Below are 12,414 nucleotides of genomic sequence, written 5' to 3'. Positions count from 1 at the left end.
CTAAGATATCCTAATGTTTTTTCTTTGACATTTCCAGGTCCAACTGATCTCAGTATGAAGAGGCAGTTAGCAACCACTTCTGGATCTTCTAGTAATACCAGCTCTAGACCTCAGCTGAATCCAACTGAAATTAATGCAGTACGGCAACTGGTTGCAGGGTACCGAGAATCAGCTGCTTTTTTATTGCGTTCAGCAGATGAACTAGAAAACCTTATTTTGCAGCAGAACTGAGACTGGTGATGATCCTGCTGACCTAGTTTTATCACAAAATTTCCACTAATGACATTTTGATTTCCCAGAGCAAATCTTTTAGTTACTGCACAGTCTTGTTAACGAGTTAATTACCATAATGCCACACTGTTCTTGGTGTTTTTGGTGTGTTAGGGTTCTTCAAGTGAACTTGGACCTCCAAAATGTCTGAGGTATTCTACTATATCCAGCCTATTGCTTAATGTGCATTTGTTCTAGTGTGTCAGCATCAGTAGCAAAAAGTGGCTGGAAATGTTAACTCGTTCTAACATGGACAGAAACAGAAGATACATGGGGTTTTAAAATTGGTCCAGAATCAAAGTGCAATATTAGTGGAATGTGTTATTGACTCAGTGGACTCCAAGCTGCATTAAATGGCAAAATGTTGCCAGATGCCCTGTTGTTAACAGGATACAATTGCAATGAAAAGGATCTTGTATTTTAAAGAAAATGTAATTTTTATAGAAAAAAACAAGACAAAATTTTTGCTTCTCATTCTAAATTGATCATTTTTACTTTGGTAAATTTTTCACTGATTTTTCAAGTAATGTTTTGAGGAGTTATTGTAGGTCCTCTTTTCTGAAATACCTATCTCCCTCTCCAAGCCACATTCATTCAGCACTGAGTACCTTTTCTTGCTGGTCAGCCCCATTCCCTGGTGGATCCCTCCACAAATATCTCTGGAATGACTTCCAAAAAGGAAGCAGACATTTCTTATGCTTGCACCATTTTCATCTCCATTTCATAATGAGTTGCAACTTTATTAGCAATTAATAAAGATGTAAGGGTTATTTTTAAAAGACATATCATTACTTTTTTTAAGGTGATTTCCGGCAAGCTAGCTCATTTAACTCCAGGATTGCTGCTGCTGTCTTGTACAAGTCCTTCTAGTAGTGAATGGATGTAGATGATTGAATGTGAAGAGGTTGCAAGTGACAATCGGAAAATTTGCACTCTTGTGTGTATTTATTTCTTTTTATTTCTTTTAAAATGAATATGTAACTGAAAAGGGCCATTGACACTTCTGGTGTGATTTTATAATGCTAATACTGAACTGTTTAAAAAATTGTAAAGGATGCAGCTGCCACTTAAATAAAATTCCCTTCTCCTGACATCCCTAAACCCCATTTCTTATTTTATGATGTCAAATATGCATCAATGGTGTTTCGTTGTGCGCTAAGGAAACCTTATTTTTATGTAATTAGAGAGAAGTATTTTAGTTTATGCTTATTGTAATATCTGTTATGTTGGTTAGCTTTTGTTAAATAACAAGTTCCTTGTGCATTCCTGAATTTGCCTTATTTTGTGTACAATTTTTATGTACTTTGGTTTTTGACAATGGATTTAAGACATTGGTGATATTTTCTATCTACTTGTTACATATAGTTTTTCAAGTAATGACTGTGATTGTGACAAAGTAATGTGCACTTTTTCTTGTAACTGTGGACATTGCTATGCTTTTTTCCCTTTAGTGTTTTTAGAATTACTGTTGCTTACAGTTATGTTTTAAAAAAACACAACTTTTGTGATACTGTTGGTGAATATCAATGTGAAAAAGCCTATTGAAATGAGTGTTTTGGAGAAACCTAAATACACAAAACCTTTTCTTTACACTGTGGACTCGTATGTTAACAAATTTAAATGAAATTTTAAAAAACGAGGGCTAGGAAAAATCCTCTGTTTTCTTTCAGTAAATAAACATCTGTGTTTCAATATGTTCTTGAGAAACAATGTTTTAGCATACTCCAAGGTCAGTCTTTTGTGAATGCTGCTTTCTTTCGGTGCTGTTTAAAATCCAGTTTATACAAATTGCAGAGGATAGTTTCCAAAGGTATACTGGTTAGATAGGCCTGCCGTGCATAAATCTTGCAGGCAGGATTGGCTGGTATCCTGTTCAGCAATTATACAATGTTGTAAGTCTGACTTGCCACATTGCAATCCATTTTTATGGTCTTTGTACCATCACAACAATAAAAAAACTTCCCTAAAAACCTACCTTTCAATCCACACACACGGCTGCACATGGCATTGCTTACCCTCCCTCACTGTCTGGGAACTCAAAAATGGCTCTGTTGCCACAGCTACATGCCTCAAAAGGGAACTTTCTGGGGAGGCTGAGGGATATAACTATGAGACATAACTACGTCTCCCACTGTAGGATCTCTGCCATAGTCTACATTTTCACAAGACAGAATCAACTCAGTCTGACTTATGAAGCATTGTTTTACAATTGGTATATCCCACAAGCAAGAGGAGGAATATAGAGCCTCAAAAAAAGAGCTGCAAACTTTTTACATGGCTGCAGTGCCAAGTGGATGTGGTGCCAATGTTGGAGTCTTCCAAAGGTCAATACTTTTCATTGTTGAAAAGTATTGACCTTTGGAAAACACTGCCAACAGTAGGCACCTTCCTGCCCTTTCTACATATCAAGAGTAGGTTGAAAAAAAGTTTTGCCTAGATATGTATTACAACTCCCCTCCCAGCATATACTAGCTGTCAAGTGTATTACAAGTTGTTGCCCTTTTATGGTAAACAAAAGCATTCCTGTGCATTGACTGCAAGTATGCAGCCAACTGGTCCTTTCTGAACCTCTGGCACAATTACCAATTGCAATTGGGGTCTTATGAAACACAAGGCCTAGGAATGGGTGTGTCAGTAAATGCAGGTTAGTGAGGCACATGAGGTAGCCAGCGTGATCTGATGGTTTGAGTGTTGGATTAAAACTCTGGAGACTAGCGTTTGAATCACTTCTAACCAATGAAATAATGGTTTCAGTTGCAACTACACAATCACTTACAGAAAATCAGTGGAAAAGTTTGGGCATGATCTATTCTGCACAGAAGTTGAGAGACACTGGTTCAAGGGAGTTCTCATCTCTCAGGCTTGCTTTGGCTATGCATGCACTAGCTTATTGATGACAGAAGGTTTATTTGTTTACATTTGTGTTTGCAGCACACACACATACAATTGTTCTCATCTTCTGAGCCTGCAAACTAATGCTCTCTCATTTTGCTTGCATGGGGGGGGGGGGGGAGGAAATCCCATTGAGTCATGCACTGATATTTTCCCATGTATATTATTGCTTCTTCCATTGTTATTCAAAGTATATTATTTTCTTTTTATCGCATCCTAAGACAAGAATGGTATGTGTAAGAGTATGATAAGTATGATATTTTTAAAATATAAAATATGGTTTGTGGCATAAAATAGCATAATGCCTTACAAGGTATAGTATGGCTATGAATCAAGTTCTTTTTAGGCTTGCCGTGTACCTCCTAGCTGGGCTGATGTGCTTTGACCAGCTATAAGATAAATAGATATTCAACAGTTGAAGGTTTGTTCCAGTGTACAGATGTAGTGATGGGAAGAGCTTGATTTGGTTGAGTTTCTCCTGTAAGGCTGAAAGTGCAAGAGGGTGGATATAGCCACACAGCACAAAATAATGTTTTGTTACTGAATTGTTAATTTATCTCACTACTGCTGAGGATAGTTGTAAACCAAATGAAGACAGAAGATTATTGTAATCCAGATTTTGGCTCTTTCTAAATAAGCTTTCATGGGTCTAAACATGAAATTGGATTCATATGATGTCAAGGAGATAAATAAACCTTGGTGTTGTTCATGAAAACTAATTGACCATTCTCTGCAAAGAGTTAAGCATGTGTTGGAGCATTTCATGGCAGAGCAGCAGTGATTACACAAATGCAGGAAAAGGAAGTTTATTGTTGACACAGGTACTCTAGAACTGATTTTCAGGCAACATACAGGTTGTTACCAATTTTGCTTACTTGCAGGTATATGCAGGGAAAGGGAAAATTACTTTCTCCATCTATTATCATCAAGCATCCTTAAAGACCTTTACAAGCACAGTATATACATACAAGTGCCTTCCGTGACTTCAGTGTAGCTTTCTCCCACTAAGTGTACATAGGATAGGCTGCAGGGAGCCCATATTACTCTTGGGAGGATTCAATGATAATAACTGTCTTAGTATTTTTAGACTTGCTCATTTAGTATACTTCTGGTTGTTAATTCCTAAAGAGGCTCAACTACATAGAAGTCTTGGTGGTCCAATTTTGTCAGATCTTTTTTGGGGGTGCAAGGCTCAGCCTCCTTGCCTTCCCTGTTCCAGGGTTCACTGATAAAATGTTTGAATAATGGCAGATTATTAGGCCATGCTCTTATGTTGTTCTAAATATACACAAGCAACTTTTGAATTTTTTGTCATCTCTTTCGGAAAACTTCACCTGAAGTAGGAACTCTCATTGTTTTTATGTGGCTCATTGATTGTTACATTAACTGAGCCCCTATCTAGAATTGGAAGCCTTAAAGGTGGTAGTGCATGCACTGGTAACCTTAAGGCTGGACTTCTGCAATGTGCTGTAGATTGGGCTACCTCTGTACCAAGTTGGGAAACTTCAATTAGTTCAAATCATGGCAGCCAGACTGACTACTGGGACATCCAAGAGTGATCACATTGTACCAGTTGAGAGCAATTGGCTTACACATTGTAAACCACTTAGGGAGTGCTTAAGTACACTGATAAGTGGTATAGAAAGGTACTTGCTATTGCTACTTGCTACCAGTATTAAAATCACTCTATTGGCTACCAGTTAGTTTCCAGGCAAGGTACAAAATGTTGGTTACCTACAGGATTGCCTTCCACCTGTATAATCTAACGCATACACTCAGGTTCTCTGGTGGACATTTACTCCAGTCAGCCAAAACTAGGTTGGCAGCTGTTAGCCAGAGGACATTTTCTTCATCCGCCCCTAGATTGTGGAATGACCTGCCGGAAGAGACTCAACAGCTGCATACACTATCTGAATTTAACAGAGCATTGAAAACTATTCTCTTTGGCAGGTTTATCCAGATGATTTTTAAACTGTGAATTTTAAATGCTGAATTTTAGATGTGGATTGTTTTAATATATGCACATCTTATTTGTTCTTTTAAATTAATGTGTGTTTTAACCAATGTTTTTAACTGATGTCATTTGTTTGTTAATTGTTGTCCCCTGCCTCAATCCATGCGGAAAGGCTGGTAAGAAATAATAATAATAATAATAATAATAATAATAATAATAATAATAATAATAGCATGCACTCCAAGAGGGGAGAAGTGTCCATGCCCAGAAGGGGCAATGGAAGGGAAAGACATCACAGTTCCTTATACAAAATTCAAACTTTACCATACTAATGATTGCTTACTTCAATAACAACAACATGTACAAGTGCTATGTGACAGAGGTTAATCATTTAATCCTCCCACTGCTGTTATTTAGAATGCACAGTATCTATATCATATATCTTTGGAAAGCTGCTTGGCTCTTAAGTCTTTTCTCATATCCCCACTCTACTGAGATAATTTGAGTTTCTATGAGACATACGGGATACGACCTAAATCTTTACAATAGAAACAAAGCAAAATACATGCAGCCAGCAGATGGCAATGATAGCTATAGTAACAGTTTAACAATGATAAAATAGAATGCACAGCCTTTGTTGGCTTCCTGTTACAAATTAAAATACTATATTTTATTTCTGCGATAGGTTATTGCCCTCCCTCTTTTATGGTCTTTTTTTGCTATTTGGAAGGGAAACTGTGAAGAAGTCTTCTTACAGTGGACCCTTGTTATACGCTGGGGTTTGGTTCCAAGATCCCCCATGTATAACAAAATCCGTGTATGCTCAAGTCCCATTAAATATAATGACATAGCACAATGGTGTCCCTTATAAAAAATTGAAAATCAAGGTAAATTTATACTTTTTTGGTACATTTTCAAACCGTGTATGCTTGAATCCGTGTATAAAAAATCCGTGTATAAGAAGGGCCGACTGTATTTGCTAGTGCACTATCAGTAAACATCAGAATATATTTTCTATGACTGCACATGCCTTTGTTCTTTTTCTCCACTCCTCATCCATACTATTGGTTCTGTTGAGTCATACTTTATTGTTTCCTTCTATTATGTTAACTACATAACATGAGTTGATCCAGCATTTTTGATAGTAGCTTCATGTTGGCAGTCCTGAAATGCTAATTGTGGATATGCTTTAATAATATACCAAATAACAAGGCAACAATATACTGGAAGATTTATACATCCCTAATAAATTCTGCTCTAGTTTTGTTGCTTTACTATTGAAGGGCAACAGACCCTTTCATCAAACCTTCTTCCTTAGCTGTAATGTTTGAAAGGCAAAACAATATGCAAAGAGCTCAATAGGACAATTAGGCTAACAGGCAGTGGGATTTCCATATGAATCCATTTTACTCCAAAGGGGTGTTTAAAAACATTAGATCAGTGATACTCAGAATAGTGGTCCATGGCCCAGTGCCAGTTCATGACCCATCAGCTGACAGTTTGTTTAGAGCAAAGAAAGAAATAGGCATGTAGCAGAAGTGCTAAGAAACCCTGTCTACATTTGGGGAACTATCCTATAGCAGTCTGTGGCTGGGATATGCTAGTTCCCCAAATTTAAAAATGAACTGCAAGTTGACTGCCAGAGGGATCTGAATGAAAAGTTTTGGAATAAACACTCTTCTTCTGAATTTGCAGAGGAAAAGGCCTGTGGAAGTTTAAACACTCCCTGGCAAGATTTAATGGGGAGAGGGAGAGTTGAAGAAAACCATCTCTAGAGCAGGGATGAACAAATATATCAGGTGTGGAGCCACTTTGTCCCCCCACCAGACTGATTGTGGCCTGTTGTCTGGTCAAAAACGGCAGCTAGAAGTGACCAGAAGTCTTCTGGTTGGGACTGGGGGCTTTCCCAGATATTTGAGGTGGTTTTGGAGGGTAGGTTGAAAGGAGAACCGTTGTTCCTGGATGCTTCCTGGACTGACAGTTGGAAATTAGGGGACATTTGGAAACTGCAGGATTTTCATCTACAATTTTTGAAGGCGGCCATTTGGAGCCTGGGGAACTGCATGTAGTTCTTGAGGTTGTTAAGATTGGATATTGCTGACTGAGCTATTAATATGTTTTATGCTCATTGAAACATCAATATTGTGTCCACAGCAAGCAATTCATTAAACAGTTTGCATAACAATTAGATCTCTCATGCACACCAATGTAGTTGAAAGAAGGGAAAAAATAAAACAAAATATTCATAATGCACTTCAGATACTCCAAACTCAAGCAAAGAAAGAAACCACCCTCTTACCACCACCACATTTTTAAAGCCAAGCAAAGGTGGACTTCTTTCACTTGGTTTGCTCCCCTGACCTCAATCCACTTTACTGGAATCCACTCTCTTGGTGACATTTTCTGCAAGAAAAAGACTGGCCACTATCAAGGATGGAGCTTTTCCAACAGGCTTGAACCCTTTCCATCCAACCAGTTGCTATAAATAATGAGCTTCCCCCTTCTCCTTTCTCATCCTTGATTCCATTTGTGTCTTAAATTTAGATTCTGGGAGTAGGGACTGTCATACTTATTATGCAAGCTGCTCTGGAATTCTTTTTGGCTAAAGCATGGAGGGTAAATATTTGAAATAAATAGTGTTCTTGTGTGTGATCCCACAAACATTGAAAGAAACAGGTTATATATACATTAAATAAATACTTCTGTCATATATCAAGTTAAATATGTCTAATAAGGAGTGAATGCGACAGAGGAGGACAAATCTGAGTTCATTAGCTACCAAGAGAAGCATACTGCAGATTCTCCCTCCTGAATAGACACATTCCAATACATAACAAATTTTCCGATTTCTGATCCCTTCCCATTCTTCCTTATCTATTAAATGTGAAACTGATTTGCAAAGATCCAAAGCCTTTCTCTCTAAAGGAAATGTATCCCACACAATGTTGTCCTTGGTATTAGTTTACAAAGGGGGAGGGCATATTACTGTTAGATATGAAGGGAATCAATCTGCTCTTTTTTTCTTTTAAATCAAGAAAGCAGAAACAAGATCATGGTCCCAAATTCAGTATTCAGACTAATAATCTATTTAAATTTCAGAGTGAAAATAATTAACTCACCAGACATGAGTTTTCGGACCTTGTCTTGCCAAGCGAAGCAGAAGAACCCTTCAGTCAGATAACTATCATACTTCAGATTCCATCAGACAACTGGTTTGGAGCTTTAAAACTTGACATCAGATAGCAAAGCAGTGGGTTTCAAATGAGAGATTTGGCAACATTCCCTTTTTAAATTAAATTTGATGCTGTATGACAGCCAAATAGCAAGCGTAAAACTAAGGCAGATGTTTTCATTTTGTCCAATGGCCAGTTTCCACTTCAATTCCTCCAGCAAAGGACAAACCTGGCAGTTTCATGAGTGTATCTGAAGAACTCCTTGTGATATCACACCTGCATCATAATAGACAGCATGTTGCTGGAGCACCTGTACCCAAGCTTTGTCTAAGTGTTGTGATTTGCAAAGAGCAAGCCAGAAGGAAGCAATGGGATGACGTATATACTGAAATAATGGTACCACAAAATCTGAAGTGTCAGTGACAAGACAACCACCTTTGGACAAGAATGAAATGAGCTCATTGAATCCAAATCATATGGCAAGAGGCTTGAGCACTGACCATTTAGTTTCTTTGAAGTCTGCCTCATGTGACTAAAATGTTTTTCCTTTTTAAATAAATGAATCTAATTGGTACGAAATGCTATCTACATATATCTAAATTTAAACTGAGGAACATGTTCATTTGATGGAAGGCTGAAGCAGATGGTAGACATGTGGCACCAAGCCTACAGCATAACTACAGTGGTACCCCGGGATACGAATTGATCGCGTTACGAAATTTCCGGGATACGAAAAAGTTAGATTGGAAAAAACTGTTCCGGGATACGATGTTTTTTTCGGGTTACGAAATTTATTTCGGCGCGAAATTCAAATGCAAAGCGCGGCTAGCGGCTTTCCAGCGCTAACGGAAAGCCTTTTCGGGTTGCGAAATTACTCGGGTTACGAACGGAGCGGCAGAACGAATTAATTTCGTAACCCGAGGTAGCACTGTATAGTGAAACTCTTCTGCCTAAATGTGTAAAACATGAGTCTGTTCTTCAAAAATGTTGGTGTATACCTACTTGATAGTGTTGCTTTCTCCAGATTTTTTTTTTAGTACATCCACAGCAGAAGTGGGATTTGAATCTTTCACCATTCTAGACTGAAGGCACTGTTGCAATGCAGTTGAAGAAGTCAACACTTTGTCCTCAGATAAATGACCACCTAATAAAATCCATCAAATCATGATGAAATGAATTAAATCATCATCATTGTTAAAAATCTAGTGAATGTTTCTCCTGTATCTTTGAAGGATGGAAAGTTACTTTGAGAAGAAACAGCTAATATCTGGAGTTTTGACATTAAAAAAACATATATCTCAGTGTCCTCAGCGTAGAGACCTGGCAAGAGAAAATTTTCATAGAATTTCCAGAATGTGGTGTGTGTGTGTGTAATCTTACTTTATAGAATAATAAATAAAGTGTTAGTCTCAATAATAGACAAAAACATAGATTTGGATGTCTGTCAGTCTGTCAAGGGTATGAATAGTGATCTCAGTTGGAATTGAAATACAGAAAATGCTTAGCAGTGGCTCTTAATAACAGATGGTAACAGCTATGTCTTTGCACATATTAGCTGATTAACATGTGCTGAAAGCCTATGTCAGTATGCATGTCAAAGAAGCTAGAGGTGAACCTCTGTGAGATTCCTTCTGTGAGAATCTTTTTTTCTTTTCTTTTCTAATTATTTTTATTCCACAAGTGTTCACATACAAAAAACAAAAACAAAAAACCCAACACAAATTATGACATAAAAAAACAATAAAATGCCTTTGAAACTAATTGCTAAACTTGCATACCTTACATACATATCTGACAATAACAAAAAACTTTTTTGATACCTTAAAAAAACATATAGCATATATGGTCCACCTCTCATTTACCTAATATGTATCTATATGGAACTTTCTAAAAAGTGTTTTGTAATCTGTACAGTCGGCCCTTGTTATATGCTGGGGTTTGGTTCCAAGATTCCCCATGGATATTAAAATCCGTGGATGCTCAAGTCCCATTAAATATAATGACATAGCAAAATGGTGTCCCTTATAAAAAATGGAAAATTAAGGTTTGATATTTGAAATTGATACTTTTTTTTAAACATTTTAAAACCGTGGATGCTTGAATCCATATATAAAAAATCTGTGTATAAGAAGGGTTTACTATAATATTCTTCTTTGACCTGTGTTCGTTTTAAATGTTCAGTCCTCTTCTTAATGAACTTGTGTTTAAGTATTTTCTCTCAGGCTATAGATCTTCAAAGTAGGCCTTAACCTTATATTGTTTTATTATGCTATATTAGTATTGTATTTCAGATTCTTTTATTTTCTTTTATTTTTACTAGATTTAAATATCTGAATACTTTGAGTCCGTGTGTGTATATGTGTAGTAAATCTTGGTCTCGTCCTTTTCTTTATCTAAATACATATGCTTGACCATTTTCTCTTGCAGAATTTTAACAGTGGTTTCTAGTCTTCTTCCCATCTCTCAATAGGATTTCCTTTTAACAGCACTGTTAATTTGTCCATTTCCATCATATCTAGGCATTTTTTAAGCCAGTCATCTATTGATGGTGTGTCTTTCTCCTTCCATTTTTTAGTACATGCTATTCTTGTGGCTATAACTGAGTAGAGGATGTATTTCAGTAATTTTCTTTCTTCTTCTCCTTCTACTAGAAAACACTCTGGTGTCATTTTAATCAATTTTTAGGTTGTTAGTTATAATGTCTTGTGTACATCCTTTTTACTAATGAAATTTGTTTTTAGAGTTCCTTCATTCAAAAACAACTACCTTGAGATAAATGACTCTCCACATGCTCATGGATTCAAATATGTGCTAAAGGCTGAAATCCTTATTAGATAATAAAGCTTCTCCATTAGTAATGTGATGAACTGGTTTGAGCATTGGACTATGAATCTGATGGTCAGTGTTTGATTCCCTGCTTCAGCTTAAAAACCCACTCGGTTACTTAAGGCAAGTCAGGCTCCTTCAGCCACAGAGGATGGAAATGGCAAGCCTTCTCTGAAGAAATTTGCCAAGAAAACCCTATGCCAGGGTTGCCTTAGATGGACCAAAAGGACTGTGCCAGGACTGTAGTAACTGCAAGGACCTGGTCTTGATCTGGGCCACTAGAAGGAACGGATTATATCTGCTCCTTTTTTGCCCAATTCTTCTTTCTTGGGGTAGCGTTAGCACAGCTTCTGGCCATGTTCAAGGCATACATCATTTAAATGCCATGCCCCCAATGTGGCTTGAAGCCATGTCATTTTGCTCATGTGTTTCAGGCCATTAGTCACTTGAACTGATTATTTCTGGCAGATGATTTTGAATGATGAACACACTTTCTCATGCTATTCAGCAGAGACACATATAAATGACCTTAACATTTATATATTTGGAAATATATTGCATTTGCATTTGTAAGGGCCTATGGAGAATATTGAGTTTTTTCCAACAAGGACTTTACCACACGGGGGGAATCAGGGAGAAATCAGGTGTTTAAAAGGCATTTTCCAGGGACATTTGCACCTTCGTGGGGAAGACTTTCCCATACATCATGATTAAAGAGGACTTATCCTGGGAAGCACCAGGAATGCTCTAGCAACAAATCATTCACGGGATTTCCCCATGAATGATCTGTTGTTGGAGCATTCCTGGTTCTTCCTGGGAGAATTCCTCTTTAATCATGACGACATGGGAAAATCTTTCCCATGATAGTGCAAACATCCCAGGAAAATGCCTTTTTAAAACTCCAATTTCCCCTGTGTGATAAAGTCCATATTTTAATACATGAATGTAGTGAACACTGAGTTTATGGCAAATTAAGATACCTGTTGGTTGATAAAATGCATTGATCAGAAAGAGATGGTGGATTCTAAATGAATCCCATTACTGTGGTCCTTGAAGCTTTTCATAAGTGTCCATCCTATTCAGAGAAGCGTTCCCAGGTATTGCGTGATTATTATTTGCTATTTGACGTTTTTAATTTGTTGCCTGTTTTACTGAACCCTTCCCTGTATTGTTATGTATTATTTATATGTATTAAGCTATTATTTCTTAGATTGTATGCCATAGGCAGGTTTACTCTTATCTATTTTATTGTTTGTATGTACAGCGTTGTGCAAATCTACAGTACTATATAAATAAAGC

The 12,414-nt window shown here is 37.2% G+C and overlaps 2 protein-coding genes across 3 annotated transcripts in view; one reads left to right on the top strand and one right to left on the bottom strand.

Annotated features, from left to right (window-relative positions):
- NOL4 (nucleolar protein 4) overlaps positions 1-2,203 on the top strand; it is a 100,275-nt gene extending 98,072 nt beyond the window's left edge. For both annotated transcript variants that reach the window (XM_042463223.1, XM_042463222.1), the window contains one exon: positions 38-2,203. In XM_042463223.1, coding sequence (XP_042319157.1) covers positions 38-231 — 194 coding nt within the window. In that variant the 3' untranslated portion in view covers positions 232-2,203. The remainder of the gene's footprint in view (positions 1-37) is intronic.
- SPIDR (scaffold protein involved in DNA repair) overlaps positions 1-12,414 on the bottom strand; it is a 1,328,422-nt gene that overhangs the window by 1,001,102 nt on the left and 314,906 nt on the right. The gene's annotated exons all lie outside the window — the stretch shown is intronic.

Source organism: Sceloporus undulatus, chromosome 4, assembly GCF_019175285.1.
Source record: "Sceloporus undulatus isolate JIND9_A2432 ecotype Alabama chromosome 4, SceUnd_v1.1, whole genome shotgun sequence".
NCBI lineage: Eukaryota > Metazoa > Chordata > Lepidosauria > Squamata > Phrynosomatidae > Sceloporus > Sceloporus undulatus.
Note: the sequence above shows the minus strand (reverse complement) of the source record. Positions and strands in the feature narration are given on the sequence as shown.